Below are 27049 nucleotides of genomic sequence, written 5' to 3'. Positions count from 1 at the left end.
TGGATTCCAACGGCCACTATCGCGCGCGTGTGTGTGTGTGTGTGTGTAGGGAGAGGAACGTGGGTACCAACGTGGGTTTGCCGGACAAAAAACCCGGGATTACTCAGCATCCTTTCGCTGTTCTCTTTGTCCCTCCGCACCAGCTGCACCTTCTTCGCAGTGACAATGGAGACGCCTGGTAGCTCACGGCTGGAGCGAACGAATTAATTCGCACACAATGCCACACCACAGCATGCCATGCCTCTCCTCCATCCGTAGTATGGTAGATGGATGGATCAACAACTGGAATTCTGGAGCAAAGCAAGAAAAAAAAACCCTGACAGAGAATAAGCCGCTCCGGCATCCCCCCGCCTCCCCCTTTCGGCGATGATGACACGACGCCATCGCGTCGGATGCATTGATTTTCATTTTTTCGCCAAACATTCCGACCAGCAGCGGCGTGGTCTGGCGTGGAAGGCAAATCCACGTTTGCTAATGGGACAGAATGGGGGGGGGGGAAAGGAAGGAGAGAGTTTCTTTCACCTCCTTCGATGCAGCGCGGGGCGAGGGATGGCAAAAGTCAAGCAAAGGTGGAGAGAGAGAGCTTCGAAAAAAGGGGCTGCGTCATGATGTTCTCCTGTTCACATTCATGAGGGACCCCGCCCACAAACACACACGAGCGCGCGCGCTGGCCGCACGACGCAGCACATTTCATCATCAACTCCCTGGACTCGGGGAAGGGGGGGGGGGGGGGCTGGCCTGGCATTGCTGGAATGTTTGTCCAGACCGTCCCGAAAAACCCGAATGCTGGTCCCGAAAAGTCCATCCAGCAGCAGCAGCACCAACAGAAGGGATGATGCAGCTCCAGGATTCTCTTCCTCTCCCACTCTCCCGGGGTGCTGGGTGCCAAGTCACGTACAGAACGGGGGATCTGCACGTGTGACCTCGATGATTGTGGCAACGAGAACAGAAGGCGAAAAAGAGGAAGAAAAAGGGAGAAGAAGGAGTAGCAGCAGAACCAAACTTAATCCATTTCCAGAGCACACACGAACACACACACACACACAGACACACGGTTGTGCCTGTCCGTAGCAGAGGGAAGTGCATCGAAGGCGGCCTGCTGCTGGCTGCTGCTGGATAGATTGACTCCCAACACCAACTGCATCACGTCGGCCATGGTGCATCCATGGCAACCGACAAAAGGGAAGCAGACAAGAAGCTTGGGGCTCACTCGCCGCGGTTCGGTGCGGTCCAGTGCTGTGCAGTGACCATTACCCTCGGTTTTCTCCATTCAATTTGTCTCCGGGAACGAGAACGATTACTTTCCGCTTAAAACCCCTGAAAAGTAACCCCTGGCCCGGACGTCGGGAACGGTCAGGCCAGCGAGCAACAGAAGAGCAATCGAGCAGAACTATCGTGAACACACCATCGTCGTTGGTCAGTGGTCGGTCGGTTGGTTGGTTAGTTGGTTGGTTCGGTGGAAAATGGAGAAAACTCATGAAATATTGCTTGCCACATGGCGTAGGTTTTTTAGGGGGGGGGGGGGGGGCGGGGGAGAGTGGAGGAAGGAGCGACGAGGAGGGTTCGCGAGATGCTTTCCTACATAATTTAGCAGAAAGAGGAGGCCAACGGTATGGAAGGCGGGGCTGCTGTAATGCTCAAACCATGACCTGAGTCAATGTGCAAACGGTCAGCATCAGGACTATGAACGGACACACACACGGTCACACACGGACATCAGGGAGCGATTGAAAGTGAACTACCAGTACCAAGGACTTTTCCCTCCATTCCAATGCCCTCTTGGATTACCTTTTCTCGATAGGTTCTGGCTGTCTGTCGGGGCGCGCGCGTGTGTGTGTGTGTGTGTGTGTGTGTGTGTGTGTGTGTGTGTGTGTGTGTGTGTGTGTGTGTGTGTGTGTGTGTGTGTGGGGCGCATCACAAAACTAAGCAATTCATTTGTTAGTGTTTCCTATCTAATGTGCTTGCGTAGCGCAGAACTGTGGGCACAAATGCTGCAGGAGAAAGGTGGAATCCGGGGTGCGTGCGTGAGACATATCGTGGGAAAGGGGGACAAGCTTTTGGAGGGGGGGGGGAGGGAGCCGCTATGCTGCTCTATCCTAGCTACTCAGCTCAACTCAGCGTCCTTACATTCGGGACATCTTCTGCTTCTCTCCTCTTCCTTCCTTTCAGCGTCGTTGCTCTTTGAGAGCCTCAATTATGCTGGCATCATATCAGTTAACGAACAACACAGTCATACATTCACACACACACACATACACACCCTTCGAGTGTCATTACTACTTCTCCTGCAGCCGCTGCTGCTGCTGCTGCTACTGCTGCTGCTGTTGATGCTTCACGTGCTGCGCCACTAATACACTCACCAGCACCACCACCACCAGCGCTGCGTGCCGCTTCCATCGCTGCTCAGTCTCACTAGAATTGGTAACCGGTCGGTCGGTCGGTCGGTCGGTCGGCCAGGGTAGGAGTAGGGGAGGTTGGTGGGATGCCGCTACTACTGTTGCTGCCGCTACTACCGCTACTACTACTACTACTCCTCCGGCCAGCCCAGATCCTCACCGACGAGCTCGTAGAACTTTTGATTGTGCTCGACGAAGAACTTGCGCAGCTTCGACACGACGACCGGATCGACGCGCGGGTGCTTCCGGCCCTTCGTCTCGCGCAAACACTTGTCCCCCGTCTCGTTCCGCAGGCAGTAGAAGCCCTTCGTCTCGTTGAAGTAGAAATTATTGCTACCGATGCGTGGCTCGATTCCTGTTGTTTGTTTTTTTTTTGTTTTTTTTGTTTTTTTGAAGGTAAAGAAAGAGAAGAAAAAGGAAAGAGCGTCAGTCGTGGGTGGTAACGTGCGATAAGAAAACTTGGTCAGCAGTAACTGCAGTTGCAAGTGTGGCTTTGGGGAATGGTGGTTTGGCTTGGGGGTAGCGAACAAACAACGTAATAACCCACTACCACCACCACCAGAGTGTTCCCAGAGGCGTAAGAAAGAAGAATCGCACGAAGAAAAATCTGCGCTGTAAAATCAAAAGTAGGTTAAACGTTCGCGAGAAAGCAGAGAAGCTACATACCGCTCTGGACCCCCGGGAGAAACCAGACGAAACCATTCGAAAGCTCGAAATCGATTTAAATAGATTTCAACAACCAAACTAAAGCGTACAGGACGAATGAGCACCCTCATCGTTGGCGGTACTTGAGCGTGAATTTTCTCTCACAAATAATTTGCCACCTTTCACGCCTCCCGTCTGGACTTCCTTTGCCGCCGGACGTACCCGGGACATTTCTTACGGCACTTGAACGACACCATTAGTGTTCAAGCCCTTTATGCTTTCGGTGAAGAGAGGAAAGCGCGCGCTGGCCATTAAAAGAAAGCGACCGTCCTGCCGTTGAGTCCTGATGCCAAACTTTGGAGTCCAACTACTTGTAAAGGGTCTGCTCCAGTTGAAGGGTTGTTGAAAGAAGAGGACATGCCGTTCGGTGTAATTATTGGATTTAATTTGATTATCCAATCCCAGTCAAGCATTATTAACGTATGGCATGGCGTATCATACTCCAGGGTTGCGCGTGCCGTGTCTGCCGTGATGGTCGCGTCGAACCAATCGATTCGCTTTCGATTTGGAATACACCAACACGTCATTCAATGGCGAGGTCTGGTGGTGCTGATTCCGATACAATTATTAGCGGATCGATCCAACGGCTGACATTTACACGATTCTCCCCGAAGGGCGGGCGCCGTCGTACCGTACCGTACCTTCCGCTCGTCGTCGTATCTTGCCCTAAGAATCTGTTAATTACGTTCAACAACAGCACTACCGGTGCACTACAATGCCCACCAATGGGCCCGAGAACAAGGGAGTGTGTGGGCTGGCATCGATAATCCGATCACGCTGTGATCGGGGTTTTTTGTTTGGTGCCAGCCAGCCAAGCAGCCATACAGCGCGCCCACTGGAGCAAAAAGGAGAAGAGAAAGCGCAACAGAGAAGAGAGGAAGAAGGCACACGGGGGCCATGTTTCGCCATTTTTCATTTCAACACGAGACACACACACCCGGTACACGTCCGGTACGTTCGGTCTGGTGTACGTGCGGTCAGAAATCGATGGAAATTAAATGTCAAAAGGACGAACACCGTCATTTCGGCCTTTGATTCGTCGAGACTGATTGGACCTTTCGGGCGAGATGTTTCTGTGGCCAACAACGACAACAACAACAACAACAGTAGGCTTTGAATTGTTTTTCAAGGGCATCATTATGTACCAAAGATGATCCCGTAGTAGGGCTTAAACAAGATCATGGTAACCATGGACCACCAATCAGCCGGTGATGTTCTTCTCTTCGTTTGCTGATTTCGCTTCAAAATTAACGTTTTAATTGGACGACACGATGCGAAATCTGGGTTTGATGTGTTACTCGTTGGTTGTTGCTTCTCCCATCGGCGCCGGTAGCGACCGATTGCCGTTTCCCTGGAAAACCCGGAAAACCAATCCCGTCTGCTCACTCGGTAGCGGGAGTGAAGACACACTCGCCACACACCGCATGCCGCACACATCACCCTTCAGCGAGTACACGCAGTGTTTGACAGGACGCTGAGGGAGTTGTTTACGAAGTTGCGCCACAAACGACGACACCGAAAGGTGCGGTGGCGAAAAGTTTTCTAATTACTGCAAATGGCAGCAGCCCGGGCGCAGCTGGCATGATGGCTGGATTTGTCAATTCCTGCTCCGTACCCTTTGCCTGCCTGCCTGCCTGTCCTGCCTGTCCTGCCTTCTTCTCTGGCTGCACAGTGCCGACGAGAAGAAGCTGGCGTAAAAATGGCGTCTCGAGCAATGGGAACCGCCGGGATTTGGGGAATATTGGAAAATCCTCGTCGGATGGTGCGGTTGGATTGTGTAACTTCGTGCGCACTTCGTCCCGGAAGAGATCGCGTACCGCGGATCGCCGCGGAACAACAATCAATAACCAACCCCGCGCGGAACGATGTCGTCGTTCCGTTTTTAATGGTTTTTCGCGTTCACTCCAAACCGCGCGCGGAAGCGAGGAATGATTGATTGACTTGGCTTTGGGTATGGCTTCGCGGGGGAAGCTCGTTCGTAGCTCAATTAAAAGGTGATTACTGTACGGCCACGGGCCACCATTGTCGTGGAACGTTGTCGTGGGGCATCCTTCCAAAAGGGGACTGGCTGATGGTGATTGTTCAAGCGCCAAAGCCTGTTACGCCTGTTAAGCACCTTCCATCAAGCATCGGTACACCGGCGTTGTTTGCTTTGTTTACCGTGCTGTAATTTGAGGCAATCAAGAAAGGTGTCCACTTCAGGAGTGGAGAGGCGAATATCAGTAGTTGCCAGGCCATCATAAGCAGGCTGTGGAATGTCTACATCGAGCAGACACACCTGACATCGAGAATGACAGCTCTCTTCTGTGGTCGCATAATGACGTTACTCGTACTTTGGCACTCCAACATCCTGTTTTACATCCTGTTTCTAATTGAATTGTGCACCGTAGGATACGAAGAATTGAAAACAAATCCGATATCCTTCAAAAGGACATTCGTATACTTTTCAACACTCTAACTACGCGGTGTGAAAGATGAGACAGTGTTGACCTTTCGACCGATCCGTAAGATAAACGCGAGACTATCCCAAACGATATACCGACCATCAATCATCACTGCCTCAATACCCCAGGCCGGTGGGGCGTCCACATGGGCACCTCACCGGTCATCCTGTACTCACCTAAAAAATCCTCAATCCGGCGCAGCTGTGAAACCGGATCGTCGATGAGCTGATCCCCGTTGACGACCAGCAGCTGTTCGCGCGAGAACACCTCCAGCCAGCGGTGCATGTGGACGTGATACTGCGAGATGGCGAGCGGCCGGTACGCCTCATTCACCGTCCCGTTCGGCATGATGGCTAGCTCCTCAAACGACCTGCAGCACGGTTGGTAGAAGGGAGAAGAGAGCCAAGAAAAACCAAATTAGTTACGCACCGCATACGAGAAAGAAATGGAGAGAGACAAGACAGACAATCGTGGGAATTACTTCCCACGTAGTTCTCGTCCAGTATAGCCAACTTCCAGCTTAATCCAGCAGACAAGACGCACAGGGGGGGGCACGAGGGGAAAAGGGAAATTAAAACAAATTTCCCAACAAATTACTAGCCCACGTGGGAGCTCTTGGGAGGATTAGCTCGTCAGCACTCGAGCTGCCTGGAAGGACCTTTAAAGGTAGCCTTACGGAACGCACACACACACACACAGACACAAGTCAAAAAAGCGCCCAAATCCACCGTGGACACAACGAAACATTGAAGAGCCCGAGAAGAACGCTCAAGAACGGTACTTGATGTGACGTTGCGTTCGGAGCATTTGAACGATCGCTCCAAAGAGCGTTCGTAGTGATAGACTCGAGGCACGCCTCGAGTGGGGCTCAGGTTGCGAATTGAGCGCACGATAACAGACGAAAAAGGAGATAAGAGGAATCACCAGGAAGGAGAGATGTCACTCTGTGGCTCTGGCTCTGGCTCTGCCTCTCCTCCACTCGATCCCAGCAATCGGTTGTAATACCGAAACGGGGAGTACCGGAAAACACAACCGGAGCACCGTGCACCGTGCTGTCATGTCGTGTAGACGGCCTCAATACACGCACACGATTAGATGCCCCCGGTGTGTACCGCGGTGACGGATAGAACTACCGAAAACATTCCGGACTCCGGTTCACCGGTTTCACTCCTGTTGCCGCCTCGTTTGTCAGCTTCCTGTTCAACGGCAATAACAACAGCCAGAGGACAGCAGAAGCAGTGGGTGTGTGGGCGCCGTATTTGGGTTTTGTGGTTTTGATTTAGACAAAAGAAAGGAAGGAAGCGGAAAGCGGAAGGCGGAAGGCGGAAGGATGTTGTTTGCCATAATCTGGGCGCGTAAGCTGACACCCAACACACGCCAACCCAGTTCCAGTTGCTGCTCTTCCTGTTGGAGCGCGAATTCCCAAAGGAGAAGGGGAGGGGGTAAGGAGTCCACCGTTGACACGCACCAGGAATGGTGATGTGCCGCATACACCTGCGTCTCTCGTCTGTCTCGGGCCCCGTTTGGTGATGACAAGGTTTAACGACCTGTTCTGACATACTCTCACATACTGACACACACACACACACGCCACAGTGGCGCCAGGATTGTGTTTTGTTTTTCATTTTGAAACCATGCCCAGAGGCATTGGCATTAGTGTCCTGACACAGTCACAACCTCAAAACCACCTCACTCAATCGATACAAAAAAAAACGAACATTTCAGCAACGTTTCAACGGTTCCCGGTTCTAGGGAGGGAACGGGCTGGAATATAGGCATGCCCCCGGATCAATCACTCACTTCGACAGCGGCGATGTCGACGAGAGGGTCTGCTGTGGTGGCAGGGCTGCTGTGGCCGCGTGGCTTCGTAGCTGCGTGTAATCGGATATTGCTCTCGTGACGGGTTCCCTTACAATGAGCAGCAGCTTGATGGATGCATTCATTGCCCGGACACGCTCCGGAACCTGTTGAAAGATAGAGAGAGAGGAGAAGAGGAACAAAACCGAGTTATTACCGAGGAGTCTGTTGGAGTACCTGGAAAGAGTTAAAATTGCAAAAAGGAAGAGTCACTTGTCCCTCAACTCGTTCTAGGAATTGAGTCGACTAAAAGGAGGAGAAAACGGTGGCAACAATGTAGAACGCAATTCCTCAAAATCAATCAACGATCGATTGACAATTCCCTGTCACCGTTGGTACGTTCTACAGGATTCTAGATAAAACATCTGCCACTTTTATCGAATTAATAGCAAACGGGAACGGCCCGCTGTTTTCAATTTAATCTACATAAAATTAACGAAAAACCATCATAACCGTGACTCGCGCAACGCACATCACCTGTCATCAAGTGTCGCACCTGTCAAACGTCATGCCACACGGCCTACTCTTATCCGTTTGCCCGAGAGAAAAAAAAAACCAACTATGCGACCGTCATCTCGCTGATGCCCTTCACGGAAGTTGTCGGACGGAGTGGAACGGGTACGGAAAACTCAAAACTCCGGTGGGCCCTTGGCCAAGTGCCACCGAGCAGCCAGACCAGCAAACGAAACACACGAAAGCCCCGAAGCGAGTGACCTCGACGATGGCACCGTCGTCGTCGTCGCCGTCGTTGGGCTGACCTTAAAAGGGCAGCATCGACCTGGCCCATGAGCGGCCGTCAGCCTTCCTCTGGATCGCAAGAAGCAGCAGAAGAAGGGTTGTGAGCTGACGGATCGGTTTTTGGGTTCAATTTCAACGACCTAGGTCAAACGGATGTCCTTTGCGGTTGGTGCCAACCAGCCAGCCAGTCAGCCAACGAGCAGCTGCCAGTCGGTGTCGCTGTCGACGTCGTCGACCGATGGTGGTTGTGGTGGTCGTGGTGGTGGTGATTGTAATCTCACCTTCTCACGCTAAGGCCGCTGCTGTCACTTGGAATTGATTCATTTACTGCTTCACGAACGCCAAGAACGAACGAACGCCACGAACGAACCAACGAAAAACCCGCGCGCGCGCGCCAAACTTCAACGTTTTCCACTTTTCCTTTCTACCACCCCCTCTCGTCACCACCACGCTCCTCCTCGTCGTGCGGTGCGGTTCTTGGCCCAATATGTTGTGACCTGCAACCTCCCGCGAGCGCCACGGGCAGCGTGGGAATGAAAGTTTCACTTTTGCAATCGATGCGAGGTCATGCTGCTGTCCGCCATCGCCACACACCCATTGAGGAGCGTGCAAAATGGGTTGCTGAACCCCCCTTGGCGAATCGCGACAACGAGGAGTTTGAGGTGTCTTTCTGCGAACGAGGACGAATCCTTGCAGCGCGGTTCTCATTCGTTCGTCATACACTGGGGCCCCTCTGTCACTCTGTCTCTCTTTCTCTCTTCGGGGAGTCGGGTCGGTTCGATTGCCACTCGATGGCTCATGGCTCATTTAGCTTGGCAGCTTCTCTTCACCTCACAGTCCCGCGAGAAATAATGTTATTTATATCGTTTACTGCAAACTCCCCCCTGTCAAGTGGTCGTTTGAGACGTGGTCGACGTGGAAACCGAGGGGAGGGGTTGGGGGGACCTAGTTGCAGAAACAGCTAACAAATCGCCATTACGTTACGAGTGGCTGTATCCGTTTGTCTTGTCGCGTTTCGGGGTCGCACTCAAGAGGAGCGGGCTAACTGATGCGATGAAACTGCCAGCGGGGACCGGGGACCGAGGACGAACATGAACTCCGCGCGACTGTTGTTTGAAGCCCCAACCAGGCCGCGTCAACCGCGAGCGAGCGATTGAATTTCATCGCGATTTGCGCAAAATAAATAATTATGTTGTCCAGCTCGTTAGTGCAATCAATTGCGGGAATTTATTACCGCAGGGTCCTCCGCTCCCCCAGGAGCCCAGCATAATGAATCGTGAAGGTTCATCGTTTAGCTTTCGAGCAGATAAAATTTCTCTCGCGGCACAATAAGCGCGATTCATCGCGAACCATCGTTAACCCGTGACTCCGTGGGTTGTATAACAGTTACTTGTGACAGTTAGTATACCGAGCGAGAGCAGCAGCAGCAGTAGCACCAAGAGCAAGAAGAGTCATGGAAGCGCACCCGCGGACCACGACTCGACGACTGGCAGGTGAAGGAATAAGTTTTTAACTTAATCATCATCACGACCTACGTCACGTGCACTACCTCAGGTAAAGTAGGACAAGGCGCATCTCAGGCGCAAAAGAACGGTAGAAAAGAGGAGCCAGCACGACGATGCAGCATGGTGCACCTTCTGGCCTCGCACCATCAAACAGCGTGAGTGAGCAGCAGCAGCAGCAGCAGCAGCAGCATAATGATATAATTATGCGACCGCTTCTGTCGATGGCGTTCACTACGAGGTAGCTGAGGTTGCAGCACTTTCATGATGGCGATGATGATGGTGATGGTGATGGCCCGTAGTGTGCAGCAAGCAGTAGTAGGCCATGGCCTGCACTACTGCGTGCACCTCTCACTTACCTCGGGTGTGACGAAATAGCTGGGGCTCTTCTCGATCGTTATCTGGCCACGGAAGGAGTGTGGCATCTTCTTCCGGTACCACTCGAGCCCCTTCAGGTAGTTTTCGTCGCGATCGAAAAAATGCACCTCGCCGGCGGCCTTCTGTATCCTTGGATGCAAGTACAGCATCTCCAGCAGGGCGCGTGTGCCGCACTTTCTCACCCCAATTATCAAACACTGGACCGGTGAGGAAGGAGAGACAGACAAGTGAAAGATAGAGAGAGAGAGAGAGAGAGAGAGAGAGAGGGTGATTAACTTTGTCCAAAACCATCCAAGACACTGGACACTTACTTGCGGTAACCGGCGACTCGTCTTTGGGAAGTGTATCCGATTCGGGAACAGGACGGGCTGGTTGATGGCCGGTGGATTCGGTATGTGGTTCGTTAGTATTGCTAGCTTATTCTCCGAGATCGCTGTCGCTGCCTGTGCGCGCGGCGCGGACGAAGGGGAAAACGAAACTCGAACAGGTCAGGTCCGGTGATCCTCATCACCATCAAGAGATCAAACTGACTTACCTGTATGCTGTAGACCGCACTGTCGTAGAGTATGTGAAAGGTGAGAAACAGCGAGAGCAGCATCACCGAGAGGAACAGTGCCGCTAGCTTAGGCCTCGATACGCCTACGACGAGGACGCAATCCGAGTGAGAAGGATCTGGCCCGAGGGGCCTCATAGCCGCTTTGGGTAACCATCTGAGGACGGAAGAGAGAGAAAAAGAGAGTAGAAGTTACACAATGTACACACATTAGCACGTGTCCAGACGTCAACTCAATGAAACATTCCTTCCTCCCCCTCTGGGGGGGGGGGTCAATGAACGCATTTTTCGGATTGTTCGGAGCCCCGGTTGTTGGTGCAGGAACTTTTTCCGAAGCTAAATGACACCGATGACAACGAGCAACGTGTTTGGTTAGCCGCCGCTCCACGTCACCACTCATCATCGCTAAACGGTTCTGTATTTGTGGTGGGTGGGGGGTGGTGGTGAAACGCAGGGGTGGCCAAAGTAATGAATTATGATGGCCAGCAGCTTCTATTTGTGGACGCAACCGCGATGGAGGCGGCCGCACTGGTGAATAATTCATGCTCGCTGAGTTACAACTCATCTGATAGCGGACCAACTTTTCGGATTATCCCATCCGCCCATCCCCTAATGGTGTTTCCCTTATCCGTCGCACCCCCCAAACCCCTCGGCAAGCGCAGCGCTCCGCAGCATTAGTTGAGTCGGTGAGAAACTTCTTCGCGCGAGCAGCGACGCAAACATTCCGGATTCCGGATAATTGGCTGGTGCAAAGTGGAACATGAAAGATATGATTTCAATTCATAACGAACACTCGGTCTCGGTCTCGGTCTCGAGACGCAAAGACGCGCTCATGAAGACGCGGAGCATGAAAAATGGTTTCTACTATCTCTCCGGGTAAGCGATTCGAGCAAACGGGTCCCTCCCCCCAAATGGCTTTGACACTATCTCGTCACCACCACCGGCACCACGCGGGTCTAATTGGAGCCCCGTGTCCAGTGTCCTTTCTCTCTCGAGTTGACCCAAGACGCGGACTCCGTTAGCAGTGACCATAAAACCGTCCGTGGCGTATAGTCATCCGGGAGCCATTAGCGTTTATTATGATCGTTTCGTCCCTGTCCGAGGCGGTCGGTCGGTATTGTTATCGAAACCGTGGCCCGGTGCCCTTCCGGAAAAGATCCGCTCCCGGTGCCAAGACGCTGGTCTAAGACGACCAGGTTTACCAGGGTTTTCCACCCTCCCCCCCTAGGTGCCACCCTCTGGTGCGATAAAATAATTATTTCGGAAATAAATGTTATTCATAAAACCATCGCTCGCGTAATCCATCTTGCGGGCCGGTGTTTCTCTTTAGGGTTCGAGCGCACGTCGGGCGCGACCGTCGTTGACCGTCTTGCTATCTGTTACCCCGGGGCTAGACCCCATCATCCAGTATCTTTGAGAGTTGATGGCGGGTTTGCTGTTGGATCCTGGATGAAATGATGTTCCAGCAAAAGGCATCGTAACAAGCAATAGATGTTGCTTAAGTTAAAGGAGACCACTATGGTATCATTTTCGGACTGTAGTGACATCGAGAGAGAGAGAGAGAGAGAGAGAGAGAGAGAGAGAGCGCGAGGGAGTACTGACGTACTCGTCTATCCCGTATGATGGTCTTTGCAGGAATCGGATCGTCATTACAAGCGTAACAGCACGCGTGTGTTCGGAGAAAACCCTTAATTTGATTTACGAGCACCAGCACCGAATGGCCCCTTCACTCTCTCTCTCCCTTCGCCGTTTTTTATGCCGTCCTACGTCCCCTCTTTAATACCGAGCTACTGAATCTCCGAGTGTTTGCTGCTCTGCTCTGCGTTTATAAATATACTTATGACGCAGCGAGCGAGCGAGGCCTAAGCTCCCAATCTCGATTGAACTCCATCCATCGGAGTGTGCACCGCTGGCAGGACAGAGCAGCCTCCGGATAAAAGCATTGCCTGATCCATCGTTAAATTGAACCGTTTTAGTAGTAGCGTTCCTCCCAATCGGCCCGGATCAAGCTACTTAATATATTCCGAGCCGGCCTCCGCCTACTGCTGCGGCGATACCGCCGAGACGGCGATGATATATTTCAGCCAATTGGTTGTCATTTGCCTTAATTCAATCAATAAATTTAAAACCAAGAACCGAGCACACTGAGTAGACGCCGGTGCCTTCGGGGGGTATCGAGCGAAGTGGATTTGTTGTCGCTTGCCGCTATACATCATCACCAATTTGGCAATTCGGAAAGGAGATAAGAGAAGAAGGTTTTGTTCCTTCTGTTGGGTCCTTGGAGTTGACATGCTGAATTTTATATGACGACCGTTTCGTCTCTCTTGTTTTTCCTTCGACGTCACATCCTCTCCCGGGCCCAGCGAGGAGCCTTCCTCAGTAATGATGAGATATATTACTATCTCCTGTTCCGATCCGGGGCTTCATCGGTGCGTCATCTGTACCGTGTGTGTGTGTGTGTTCCGTGAGGATGATGTAAGGGAGACAGCGATCGTCCTAATCTTTTGTAACCTAAAACCAAATTGGATCCCGAGGCCCAGGTGTAACGTCCGGAATTTCGCCTTTCTCCTCTCACTCTACACTCTTTCCGCTCTTGCCACTCGATTGATAGCCGATCAATAACTAATTCATTCCCCGGGAACGCCTCCGGGATCCGTCGACCTATTCCCGAGGTCGGGGCAATTCGTTTTTCGAATTGCTACAGACGAGGTGTGCGCCTTTTGCGCCGTGCTCGTCGTTGTCGTCGTTGTCGTCGTCGTTGTCGTCGCTGTCGTTGCTATTGTTGTTGTTACGGCCCATCAGGCCCATAATTTAATTATACCGTCCCGGGAAGCGGACGAATCCAATCCGAATTCCGAATGACGATTTGGGGAAAGTCAATCAAATGATGGCAGTTCGCTGGCTACGAATGAGCTCCGGTGATTCGATCCCGATTCCCCGTTCTGATGCCTTTAATCGATGCCACATCGATGGCCACATCACGGTCCAGGACGACCACTGGGTTTGGGACGCCACTGCTGCGGAACAACAAAGCGGAAACAGCGATTGCTACAAGGATTTCCGCCTAGTTTAGAGCGAGTTACACCACACCAACCTCGTAACTACAATGTACAGAATCGATAGGGCACGATTACTGGAGGCCCCATCATCCGGCCATGGAGGCCATGGTCACCGCCGCGGCCACGCAAACGAACGAACGAACGAACGAACGAACGAACGAGTGTCCCTGGGTTTCCTCGGGTCCGTGGACTTCCGGCAGGGGTGGAGGTGGGTGGAATGGTGACCAGGTTCGTTAATGAGCCGGCACACAGAGAGTCGCTCGGAAGAGGAATACCTTCTCGGCACGACACTGCAATCACATGTTGTTACTGGTTATTACTACATTCCGATGCAAATGAGCGACCAACGGACAGTAGTGGCAGTAGCAGCGGTAGCAGCAGGGACACTATTTACTGGTGGGCCTGGTCAGGAACAGAATTATATTTTATTTATTCGCTTCCCTGCGAGCGCCAACACGAGAGCCCGTGCACGAGTCACTGAGTTGATGTTAAGAAGTAAACCGTTCGATGTCCGTTTATCCGTTTTGCAAAACATAAAAAAACACGAAATCCCTACCCCCCCTTGGAAAGCACCCTGTTGATGCAACAACAACATCAGCAGCGGTCTAAACAAGGGCAGGCAGGGAAAGCGGCCCGGGGGCAAGGGGGCTGAAGGTAAACATGACAACTTCCGGTTGCAACACTGCACCGCATCGCAACGCGCACCATGCGTGCCATGCTGCTGCTCGCTGAATAGCACACGCAGCGCAGCGGACTGGCAGGATGTGCACCACTCCTTCGATCCACAGCACACACCCCCGCCCCCCGCCCCTTGGGTAATAAATTGGGATTTAAGGCCACCGGCACAGGGAGGCCGACGAGAGGCTGGTAGCTGGTGGCTGCGATGCCAAATCCAATGCACTGCAATGGTAATGGTTCAAAATATCAATCTATAGGCATTAGGGCGTTAAAGCGGGGCTAAGGTTAGGCAACATGTTGCTGCTGCCGTTGCTGCTGCTACTACTGCTACTGGTGAGCTGCTACTAGTGCGCTGTCATACACACACACACACACACGAGTTCAGCAAGTTTCTGCAAAATTGTTGCTTCCCCCCGGGGTGAGGCGGAGTTTTCTCCGAAGCAACGTTTCCGGCACGTAAACACCGAGTCGGGCGTTTTGTGGCCCGCCCTGACAGCCGTTGATTAACGTACCTGTTACGGAAGCCCCAGCACTGACTGTCACTGTGTGCACCGGAAAAGGGGTGCAATGCAAAGGGTGCAACGCTGCTGCAGTTGCTGTAACTCCAACAACTGCACGGCCCGCCAGTGAGCAAGTTCCTTTTGCGGTTCCTTGAAATAGTGTCAGTCAGTGAAAAGTGGAAAGCTTCAGTTCTGCTTTCGGCCTTGGGAATGCCGGAAGACACTCAGCGACATCAAAGGCAGTGCATTGATGAGCGGCTAATGCTCATCAACCGTCGTCGTCGTTGTCGTCGTCGTTGTCGGACTGTGGCTTGCGAATAATTAAATCGAGAGCAACCGTTGGAACGTTGGCCATTGGACATAGTTCTTCCATCCATTCCAAGCTGTCAGCTGTCGATAGATCCGTCGCACCACACGTCGCAGGTGGTCCGATATTGATTTTCCCACCCTTCCCACCTTGATCGTTCACCCCTTGGCGCAATTGTAAATTATTCGGACTTCTAATTCCATTAGCACCACCGGTGGTTCGAGGAATTCAATTTATTGGATCGAAGTGCCGCGCTTTCATGTGGTGCCACCGGACTGGACCCGGATCCGGAGGTGGGCTTTCATGGTTAATCAGCATGAACAAGGAGAGCCTCACTCAAATGGTTCCCGGTATTTAATCAACTCTCTCTCTCTCTCCCTTTCATTCGCTATTCGTAATGACATGTTCCTCATTCGGTGAAAGGATCCCATTTAGCAAGTGACGTGAGCGATGCTATTGATAGCTTTGCTGCTTCATCTAAAAACGAAATTAATATTTTATGCTGCAGCTGCCAATAAGGGAGGGGAAACTTGCACTCGACGATGCATTCGTTCCAACACATTTTGCATCATTCCGTCATTCAATAGCAGCAGTGAAGTGATTCCGAGATATCGGGATCCAAGCAGCCAATGCCCAGGAATTGCCCGGGAACGTTCATCCCCCAAAAACTCTGAAACTGATGGATGGCACAGTCAAAGAGGCCACCCCTCGCGATCTCGCTCGATGCAATCGCATGCATGTTTGATGGAGCGCGCCGGTGCGGACCCGTACTACACCCATAGTACGTACCAATCAAATCGAGAGCGACACGATGGTGGAAGTATCACGGATTTCCTAATCAACGATCATGTTCATCTCCGGACTAATGAAACGAGCGCCTAGCAACGAGGTAAGGTGAGCGAGAGAGAGAGAGAGAGAGAGAACACTTACAGAATATCCAGTGGTAATGTAACGGCACAATCCCGCAATTGATCCGTGCGACGCTTCGTGGGCATCCGGTCCGGGTCGCGGCGCACCGGTAGCATCAGCGGCGCCCGGCCAGGCGCCACCGGGCACAAAATCGATCTCCTATTATTTCCGCTTCCGGTAGTGCCATCTGCTGCAGCGCCGCGAATGCATCGGATGACCGGTTGGTTTGCGATCCGGTCGGTAACGGCACTCGGATGGTGGTCGATTGACCGGAAATGGGCCGGGGGAGGGGTCGAGGGCGCGGAATTTGAAATCGTTTTTCGCTGCTTTGGTGTTTTTTGGCGGTGTTGGGTTGGGTGGTCCGATGGATCCTTTTTACTCCCGGAACACGTGTTGGATGCACTATTATACACACACACGCGCGCGCGCACACACACTCACTGTACTTCGGTTAACCTACTCTTACGCACACTCTCGAACGTAATCGTTCTGATATGTATTCCGGTTGCTTTGTGGACGTTTGCAGGTTTTTCGAGGGAGAAGGTTCCGTCGAGGACACTTAACACTAAATCAATACTACTGCTACTGCTGTGACTGGCTACTACTTGTTGTAAAGCTTTTCTCTCTTCCTTCACTCTATCAAAAGTGTCTATCACGGTATCACTAAACTTTGCTTGTAAACTGCACTTATACTAATCGTAGATAACAGCGTGTGCAGCGAGCATTTGCATTCCTTTTTCTTTCTTTCTCTTTCTCTCTGCTGCTGCTGCTGCTGCTACACGCGAGGCAATTGCTGATATGCATTGGTTGCGGTTTGGTTTTCTTGTTACTCTCCCGTCGATCAGACTCGTCTTTCGTCGAAGGTTTCGGCCTTCATGATATGTTTGTTGGCAGAAGATCTGCTGGATCTGTGTAGAGAGAAGGAAGAGAAGAAGAAAAGCTCTGGTAAGTAACGGGGAATACCATCCAGCAAGCATGATTGATCATCCATCATTATGTTGACTTTAAAAGCACGCAGGTGGCCGAGACACACACACACACTCCTTTGCTTGCTACCCCTCTTTCTCTCTCTAATCAAGGACCTTGTTATATGCAAATGAGCGTTCCGTTACAAGCGATCATTATCTGGAAAAGCGGGCCGGGAGCAAAGAGGGAGGAAGCGCCAGCAACAAAATGGCGCCATTCATCAGCGAGGCCAGCCACACAACAATTCCACGACGAAACCACAACGCGTTCGAGGATCCGAGTACCGGTTCGAGTCCGAGCCTCTAACCATCTATTTGATAACATTTCACCGGAAGCTCATTTAAATGCAGTGTCATTAACCCCCGTTCCACTCCTCCATGTAAAGCCCAGGGAGGGAGAGGGGGCATCCTAGTATAAAATTAAAATGGAACTATCCACCAGCATTTTCGGGTGCCTGCCAGCCAGCCACTACCGGCACTGCAGAATGCACTGCGGACACTTTGTGGTGACGTGGCATTCGAGTTCGGGTGGTAACCAAATAATAGTTAACCAAACAGTGCGCCAAAAACCTCCCGCGGGGATAGGGGGGGGGGGGAGGAGGAAGGCCAATGCGAAGGTAATTAACGGGGTGGAGGACAGTTTCTTCTTCCTTTTTTTTCTTTTTCTTTTCGACGTCGCGTGGCATGCAACGACAAAGCGGACGCCAGACGCCGGAGCACCGAGCAGCAAAGCGATGCAATCATAGTAATAATGAATGCAGGGGATACACACGGGGGGGATTGTAAGGGTGTGCCCGGCCTTCTCGGCCACCAGGTCACAGGCTGACAGGTGAAACGAAGGTAAATGCTGCTACGAATTACGAACAGGCGAGTTGCGGCACCAAAAAAAAAAGGAAAAAGTATAAACGATAGGCAGCGGGTGCTGGTGGTAAGGTCCAGGTGGGGTGGGAGGGGAGGACAATTATGATAATGTAAATTACCCTTTTTTCCTACCCCCTAATTCGGGGACGCTACAATTAATATCCATTTCGGTTCGGTATCGTCGGCGCCTGCTTCTCCAGCTGTCCTGAGGACAGGGATCGTCCGACTCCTTGTTGGTCGCGGCTGTTTTTTTTGTGTTTTTCGTCGAGCATGTGACCTAGTTCCGTTGCCAGTACTTGACGACTGGAGTAGGATTAACGCAGATTATCAGCAGAGACACAACATACAACAACAACAACAGCAGCAACAACAACAGCAGCAACAACATGACACAAGATGCGACATTCCGCTGACATTCAGCACATTTCTGCGCTCCATCCACACCGAAACCTGCCACCAGACCGACGGAGACCGAGAGGCCAGGAAATGGAGGTCTGAGGTCTGAACTATTCAATTAAGATATTATTTGATTTACGGCCACTGGATTGACTTCTATCGTGCTATCCAGATGCTCCGGCTGGCATCAGTTCTCTCTCTCTTACTCTTCCCATTTCATTGCCACTGTCGGTGGCACGAAAATAGCATTCCAGGGCATCTCTAGCCTACTCGCTGCCTCTAAGCCGGTGGTGAGGTGGTGATGTTATCGCTCTTAGGGCCAACACTAGCCGTGTACGAGGAGTAAGAGACGAGTGGAAGTCAGCTTTTGGTTTCACTCCGGGCACTCCGATACCCTCCGACCAGTACTCTGCCCTGGAATGCCTCCAAAGTCCAGAACCTGCACGGCGCCACCATTGGCAAGAAGCCAACCACTTTTCAACTCATTCGCACTCGCATCTCACTCGCACTAGTTCTTTTCCTTTTGTCTCCCTCTCTCTTTCTTTGCTACTATACAGCCAGTTATCGTCACTTCCTTTTGCGTGGTCCATCGAGGACGCAGCAAGGACGACGGTGTAGGTGGCGATGGCGGCGTGAGCATAAGCATCGAGCAGCTTGATTGGTTGTTCCAAAAACACTTCTCGGAAGCTCGGAATCATCGCCACCGAAGGGCTCCAGCCTTGTGTAATCCAGCCCCGGGGTGTTCTTCTGTTTCTGCTTCACGCGACAACGCACCCACACACACACACACACGCAGGAAGGCCACGAATAAAGGGCCACACGCCGGGCGGGGTGCGTTTCGATTTTGTGCGACATATTCGTTTGAAGCTGAACGCTGGCTGGTCTTGGTCTTGGCACTGAAGCTGATCATCTATTCAGCTGGCAAAGAGTTGTCAAAAGAGAGAGACGGATTCCTATGAAATGATACCGTTCGAGTGAGTTCACCCGTTTACCTTGACAGAGCAACATGAACACTAGGAATTCCACTTCGAAACAGAACGAGTTCCGTAAAAGTTGTTTGTCGCCAACATGTTGTATGTTTTGCGAGTTCTTCAGTATTTAACTGATGGCAGTGTTCGTCCAGGAGGGGCAATTCCTTCGAAACAGAGGCACCAGTACCTCTGTTCTGTTTCTCCGATGGTGCATCCTAGCTACCAGGAATCCCGGACCACCGGACCCGGACTTCAGCGCACCGTCAGGTAGGTCGAGAGAATTCGAACAAAAACTCTCAATTCAATAAGGAGTAGGAAGTATTTATCGACCGGACGGGGCCCGGAGATTCTTGAAGAAGGGCCCTCACCCTTAAGAACCTAAAGACCCAAATAGAAAAAGGACATCAAACCAAACGCACGGCTCGATGGCCGCCGACGGCCCGGGGGAATCGCCAAACCGGCCACAAACCACAACCATCACCCACCACCCGGAACGTTAATTTATTTCGGTCATTTAGCACACGATTCACGTACCACCGGTTCTTTTACCGTGCAGGGGGAGGGTGGGTGGAAAGGACATCATTTTGATTTCGGCTCGAAGACGCCCGGGCATCTTGAGCGACCGACCGTTCCCCGGTCCCTTCTCTGTATCGAATTGATCGAGTATCCGTTTTCTAAAATGAAAAACTCCTGATCTGCTACCTAGGGGAATCGTCTCACGGGCATGATTACAGCAGCAATAGGGGAAGGGGGGAGGGGGGGGGGGTTGGGGAAGTTGTGAGGGGAACGCAACGCAGAAAATGCCGAAAATCCCCGGAACGGCACGATAAGCGGGCGCTGGCGAAACACTCGCCGGGCCATCTGTCTTCCGTCGCCCGGCGCGCTGGCCAGGTGCCCACTGGCACAGAGGTACAGGGTGCTGCCTGCCTACCTTATCTGCCCCCCCCCCCCCCCCTTTATCACCGCTTTTCCTCGTTAGAGAAACAGAAAAACCTAATTAATTAAATTAAGCTTTTGCCCTTCCGGTACGATCCGTTACGGAGTTTCGTTTCGTTTCGTTTCGTCTGGCGCTGCGAGTGTGTGCGTCTCACGACTGCTGCCAGAATGCTGATCACGAAGATAGAGTGGATAGAAGCAGAGAGAGAGAGAAGAAGAGAGAGATGAAAAGAGAGAGAGAGAATGTGTTTGTGTGGAACCGTTCTGCTCGATCGAGAAGAACGCAAAACCGGAAACCGTTCGCATCCCGACAGCAGCAGCTGTGAGGTCGCCTGTCGTGATAAATCGAGACCCACCCACCCACCTCTCTCTCAACCCCTCATTCTTATCATAAATTAGTGCCGGATCTTATCGCCGGGAAACAGCACCCTTCCCTTTGATAACCCTTCGGATTCGTCGTCGTCGATTCAACTCAACAAAAACTCCAATGCTGCTGCTGCTGCTGCGGATGACGCTTTAGTATGTCTCAGACCACCCCACTTTGGGGGTGTCCGGGGCTCATCCCCCCCACCAATCCCTTGTTTTTGGGGTGCGGAAACTCTACTCGAACGCCTGATTCTCAAGTGGCAGCGGCCGTAACCGTAACGCGACCGTGACTCACTCGCTTTCCTGTTTTGTGTTGCCCCCAAAATAACAAAACAAAAACCTCCCTCAGACCCCGTGAAATACTCATCGCATGCCAATGAGCGATCAAGTGGAAACGCACCCCTTTCCATTCCTCTCTGCTTTTTTTTTTTGCTCTACTCTTCCTCCTCTTCTTTCTCCACCACCCTGACGCGGCCAGCTTGGCGCTCTCGCGTGCGATCTCGCGTCGCTCGATAGCAACATTGAACTTCATTCTCGATTTGTTTCAAGTTAGACCCTGACCGCCGCGTGGTACAAAAACCTGCGAACCGCGAGGTGAAGGACGAACCATGCGCACCGCGGGGACGCGTGTGCCGAAGGTTGATTAATAATTACTAGCTTCCATTAAGCGGTGCTGTGGGTCGCGGCCGCGCGCGCGCCCCGTTTTCATCGACGATTCTAGGAGTGCTGACCATCTGCAGTGCGCCAGTTGCTATTGACAAACCGTCCAGCCAGCCGGTCTGCCAGCCAGCCAGCCAGCCAGCTGACCAACCGGAGTAAAAGTGAAATTAGCTGCTGCATCATTCAGCGATTGATGGGCGTTTGGATGAGTGTCCCGGCAATGTCGACCGCTGCTACAGTGCATTGAAAGGTCCACCTGCGACGTAATGCACCTCCGTCCGTTCGATCGATCGTTACACCGGGACAAACAACTCTGCTTCATCCCGATCAAATGCTGTAATGTAATCGCTCAATCGTCACAACCGTCATATGATGATTCAATCGATTGCTGCCCGTGCTGCTGCTATCGTTGACTATCGTCCTTGATCGGAAAAGTGTTTCAATAAATTGACCAAGACGGCAGGATGGCAGGAACATAATGCAATCAGTACCTTTACACCGTACCTCATCTATATTGTAGCATCGCGCACGGACGCTGTTCCAACTGTCATGTGTCTTTTTTTTTTTTTGGTCTTTGGCCACGTGCTGCCACCATGCGCCTCCATCTCCGTTTCTTGTTTTCCTCATTTTTCTCCCAGCATCTTCTTCCAGCGTCGGTTTGATCGCAAACGAAATGCGCAACATACACACCACAGTTCACTTTGCTGCCGATGCTGATGGTTTTGCGATTCTTGAAGCCCCCGAGGAGCCGCACCAGCAAAAAAAAAGGGGGGGAAATGTCAAACAAGTGGCTAGGTGACAGTTGCCCCCACAGCAGCAGCAGCAGCGCAGACGGGAAAGGGGGAAAAGAAATGAAATCCTTTTCACACAGTTCAAGCTTCCCCCCACTCGAGTGGTCGAGTGGTCGATAAGGTGAGCTGCGATAAAGTTTTGAACGACAGCAACCAAAACCGAAAGCCCGAAAAGAAACGGATGCCAACACAACCACTAGAGCGAGCGAGCCAAAGGCACACAGATGGATGCGGGCAAACTTTTCACTCTTCCGCTTCTCCTCTCCCGTTTCTCGACAGCAAAACGATCGAAAGGGATTTCTTTCGTCTTGTTTTTTTTTTTTTGCAAATAAATACATTGCGGCCATTATACCTAATGTTGCTCCCATTGTACGAGAAGTGCATTTCACTTGAGTTGGTTTTCTGTGCGGCAAGCACCAGTCCACCACAGCCACACACACAAACACAAATACCAGGCGCAAACAAACAATGACGCTCGAGAGAACCCCTAATCATGATGACCGAACACTTGGCTGGCGGTGGCTGGCTGGCTGGCTGGCTGGCTGGTGATGGTATATGATCCAACAATCCAATCCAATAATCAATCCACACAATCATCGGCCACTCGGCAGCAGCACTTGAACGGTTGAACTTTGTTCTCGTCTCACCGGACACACGCACACCATTATGCTGCTGCTACTGCTATCTCGCTGGTCGTCCGTGACATCGATTTTAAAACCAATTTCGTATAAATATTTGCATACAGTGAGGGGGGGAGGGGACATGGTGCCTGCAGGAACTACGAAATGTGTGATGCGTCCCCGTCTGCAAACCGTCCACCGTGTACCGTTGATATACGCGGACATGGTTGATCCCAAAAACAAAACAAAAAATCCAATATTCACGCTTTCGAAGCGTTCTTTGTTGCGTTCGGGTGGCTCCGTCGTTTGTTGATTGTGATGGCATGCAACACGGCGGGCCAGAAGAAGATTGGAAGCGTGAGGATGAGGATGCACATTCATTAACTCGTGCTCGTGCACGGATCGCGGTTCACGCGATAAGAACGAGCGGCGGCGCTCGCTCGCTCGCTCGCTCTGGAATGCAACAATTTATTTATGACAGCTATCAATTCCATCTGCTTTCGGCCAACGGTATGCTCTCTCTCTATCTCTTCCCCGTTTTTCCTCTTTTGTCTAGTCCAGGTTCTAGGTTCCATCTATCGAAGCACGAAATCGTAAACATTATGTAGCCGTTTTTTTGTGCCCTCTCCGCGCAGTAGCGCTGCAGCCCACCACAATGGCATAATTTCGCGCGAAAAGGGGATCGGCAATCATTACTCAACGCTGCTGTTGCGTGCCACCCACCGTGTCCATCTCTCCTTCGTTCACTGAAATGGTGCGCCATTGTTTCGCGGAACTGCACGTACAAAAACAGTGCCCATCGTCCCTCCGCATCGCCGCGTGGCATAATGATTAGTTGCGCTGAATGATAATGATCGATCGTGCTGGCCATGCGCAGCATCTAGGGAAAGGGAGGAGCTGTGTCAGCTCCGATGACGGTGCCCCCCCCTCGGTTATCAGGAGTGAACCGATTTCTAGGAAAAAAACAGACAGACAAAGAGAGAGGGCGAACAAAGAGAGAGAGAGAGAGAGGAAGTGTGGAATAAAACATTCAATCAACAGTCGGGCAGTGAGATGCAACACAAATCGCACACCAGAACCATATGCTTCTGTCAACTCAGCATCCCACCCCCCACCCGCTGGAGGATGAGACCGTTTTTTTATACTTTTTCTGCTCCGGTAGAGGCTGCTGGTGCTGGGAGCAGTTATTGCAAATCAACAGCAAAACAGTCATCGATGTGGAAACTCCGGTGGTTTGTGGCCCGAGGAAGGGGGGGCAGAAACAAGCAGAAAAGTGGGTCACAGAACCACGAGCCACGCAGAGTCGGTTTCTCTCACACCACACAGAGCACACACACACAAAACGTTTATGCTACGAGCGATGCTCGGTTAAACCAACGGGTTTGGGGCGTGCTGGTGCGTCTCAAGTGCCAGTTTACCAGCTATCCTATCCTTGCACCACGGTAATCGGTTAAGCGCGCTCGCCAAGTGCCTGCAGCAGTAAGCAAATGTCACTGAAAGATACCAAGTGAAAGCACCTCGCGCTGGTGGTGCTGATAATCATTTCCCGTTCCCGAAGCCTACGCTTGCTTCGCATTCATTTTACAATCCAAAAGGGATTGATTCTGGCGGCGAACATGGCGAGCCAAACAAAGGATTCACGGTTGCCTACCACCGACTACTCGACATTGCCTCGCACGAGACCCACAATCCCTCTCACGGGACCGATGCATCAGCAGAGTATCAGAGACACACACACACACACACACACAAAGAGGTGAAGGTGTAAAGGCGGGAAGAAAGCAGCAGCGAGAGGGCGAAAGGAAACCTTAAGGAGCAGTAGGCGAGGCGCGGTGAGCGTGAGAAAATCGTGGAGCTGTTTCGTGAGCGCGAACGCGATGTCAGAAAAGGACGATTTCCGACGGGAGATCGATGGATGAACGGCAACCGAGCGAGCGAGCGAGCGAGCGAGCGGACGGAAAAGCGTGAAAAGCGTCTTCCACGATGGTCTGTGTATGTGTGTGTGCGAGAGTGTTCCTTTATCAAGACTATCATGCTCCCTAAGCACGCACACACCAGCACTGACGGGGAGAGGGGGTCGCGATTCTCAACACGCGCACCAACACACACACACGCAAACCACAAGCGTGGCTCCATTACGCATCCTTTTTCGGTGGTGACAGGAAACTGGGAAATGACCGCACGCGATGTCCTTCGCTAGCGAAACACAGTGTGTGTGTGTGTGTGTGTGTGTGTGCGTGTCCTGCACTCCCCCGGAAACCGGAAACACCGGAAGGGTGCTGGAACGGCAGAATGGATGCTTCCTCGCGCTCTCTGAAAGGGTTACAGTCAACGCGTTATCACCGTGCCATTCCGTGCCGCCGAATCGTGGTCGCGCGCGCGATTTGACATTTCTATCTCTCCCGGACCGCTGATTACATTATCCAATTCCGTTTTCTCCTTTCCTTACCTACCTTCGAACTGTGAGTCCCGGATGTACCCGGGTTCTTCTTCTCCGTCCTCTGTTTGGTGTATTTTGCGCGCCGTCGTCGAATGCTACTCCTTCCATTGCTCCTTTTTCACTAAGCTACCCTCAATGAAGGGTTGTTGAAGGAACGAACGTTGGTGCCAGCGTCAGCGCGTCGTTGGTCAACGATTTCGGACAACAGGTTCCGTCGCTGCTGTTCGGCGGTTGCTGGTACGCATTCCACGCCTGGTACGCCATACTGTGTGTGTCACGGCCAAACGCGGCGCGGCGCATTCGTCAATGTCAATACTGTCAACGCCAAAGGACACGACAGATATAGAGGGAGGGTTGCGAACGATGAGAGGCTAGGGGTGGGATTTAAGCTGGAAGCCACAGGAAGCCAACGAAGGCCGTCGGATTCACTCACTGCTTGTGCCTCTTCGCATCGGATCGGTACGTTTCCCGCATGACTTCCGCAATCCGCGCGCGGAAGGTGCGCCGCTCTCTACAGTGTGCATTTATCAACCCCCTTCGTTTTTTACACTCAACCACTTCCCATCACATCTTGTCACGCGTGGGAACCACCACCTTCAAGGCGCTACCAATGGCGGCGGCCCCCGCCTCCGAGTTGTCAACCAGCCAGCACTAAACAGCCGCCGACAGACTAGCCTACTTAACCGCACCGCACCGCACGTAGTGCCGCGGATTTTTTTACTTTGACGCAGAGCAATAAACGCTTCACTCGCTTCTCCACACAAGCACCCGCGGAATGCCCGGTGTACGCACACGCACGCACGAACGCACGAACGCAAGTGTACGCCAGCCCCGGAACGGGCGACGACACGACTTTTACGCGACCTCGCGACTCGGGGCCTCACACACCTCACACTGGCGCACTTGTTTTGAAATGCAGCACCAGCAGCGCCAGCGATAACACTCCCAGGGCTCGAGGCATTGAACCGGAACCAGCCCGAGGCTCCTATCAGATTAACGGCGTTCTCAACAACAGGCGTACTCGACGTACCCCGGTCTCGGTCTCGGGACTGGAATGTAGTGTTCCCTTTCCCGTAGCACCTTTTTTATGTAACCACCAGCGCTGGCCAGATGGCCCTATACGCGCACCGATCCTACCGCGATGCTCACTGCTGCTGCTCTCCTTTATGGCACTCTCCGCCCCCCTCTCCGGTAACTGGAGTGGGAGCTGCTGATTTCTTGGTCGCGGTTTTTTTTTCTGTGTTGTTTTGTTGGCCACCAACAACGCGGTCCGCGCATACAAACCACCACACTACACCACACCGCGCACCACCGAGTAGAGTAGAGAGTAATATGGTGGGAGTAGCACCGTACGGGCGTACCGTGGGTCCGGCCAGCGCCAGCGTTCATCCGTATCTGAACCAGCGCCAGCACTGGAAGGTGTCTAATATAGTATAGAGCAGCAGCAGCAGCAGCACAGACTTCTCCAGGAGTCCAGGTCTGCTAGTGTCTGTGTCGGATTCTGGTTGGTTTGAGTGTGTGGTGGTCGTGCCACACACGCGTCACACGCGCCACACCACGAGGATGCGCAGTACAGACCGGCAGACCAGGCAGGCCAGGAAGCGTGTTTTTGGCGGGCGTTTGCGTTTACCGCGTCTCCGTACTCCGCCAGTCCGGGCCAGGGGCGGGGTGGTGGGCGCGGTGGCATGCCGTAGTGTCAGAATCGTGCCAGTGTTGGTAGCGTGATTGGTGCGATTCATTTGTTGAATTCGCCTGCTTTTACCGCCCTTTTTACGGTGCCTGCCTGCTCGGGCTTGGATTGCCATCGCGCCCAGACCTCTCTCCCTTTCTCTCTCTCTTTGTCCCGATGTCATGCTTTGGTTCATTTTGGTTTCCGCTACTTCCTAGAACTGGCCGGTGAGGTGGTCATGCAACGTGGCGGTTGTCCTCTTGTCGTGGCACGCAACATAAATCGTGGAATTCGTGGAGAAAGGGTACAGCGTCGGTGTTTGGGACTTGGTACAAGCTCCGATTGAGC

The 27049-nt window shown here is 52.4% G+C and overlaps 2 protein-coding genes across 2 annotated transcripts in view; one reads left to right on the top strand and one right to left on the bottom strand.

The window, feature by feature from the left end:
- LOC125954422 (uncharacterized) overlaps positions 1-27049 on the top strand; it is a 169173-nt gene that overhangs the window by 110673 nt on the left and 31451 nt on the right. The gene's annotated exons all lie outside the window — the stretch shown is intronic.
- LOC125954471 (heparan sulfate glucosamine 3-O-sulfotransferase 5) lies at positions 2352-26410 on the bottom strand. Its single transcript, XM_049684842.1, has 8 exons — positions 25046-26410; positions 16048-16934; positions 10556-10730; positions 10332-10463; positions 10002-10217; positions 7346-7509; positions 5722-5915; positions 2352-2751 (listed from the first exon to the last, which is right to left on the bottom strand). The coding sequence occupies exons 2-8, from the start codon at positions 16140-16142 to the stop codon at positions 2528-2530; spliced, it is 1200 nt and encodes a 399-aa protein (XP_049540799.1). The 5' UTR covers positions 16143-16934; positions 25046-26410; the 3' UTR covers positions 2352-2527.

Source organism: Anopheles darlingi, chromosome 3 (assembly GCF_943734745.1).
Source record: "Anopheles darlingi chromosome 3, idAnoDarlMG_H_01, whole genome shotgun sequence".
NCBI classification, from domain to species: Eukaryota; Metazoa; Arthropoda; class Insecta; order Diptera; family Culicidae; genus Anopheles; species Anopheles darlingi.
This window is presented reverse-complemented; position numbering and strand designations above follow the sequence as displayed.

Bases quoted from the DNA above. Each gene is read 5' to 3' on its own strand.
- LOC125954471 (XM_049684842.1), bottom strand. From the start codon at position 16,142: ATGCTACCGGTGCGCCGCGACCCGGACCGGATGCCCACGAAGCGTCGC. The intron at 10,218-10,331 runs GTAAGTGTCCAG...TCACCGGTCCAG, and splicing joins CGAGTCGCCGGTTACCGCAA to TGTTTGATAATTGGGGTGAG. The intron at 5,916-7,345 runs GTGAGTGATTGA...ACCGTGCTGCAG, and splicing joins TCGACATCGCCGCTGTCGAA to GTCGTTTGAGGAGCTAGCCA.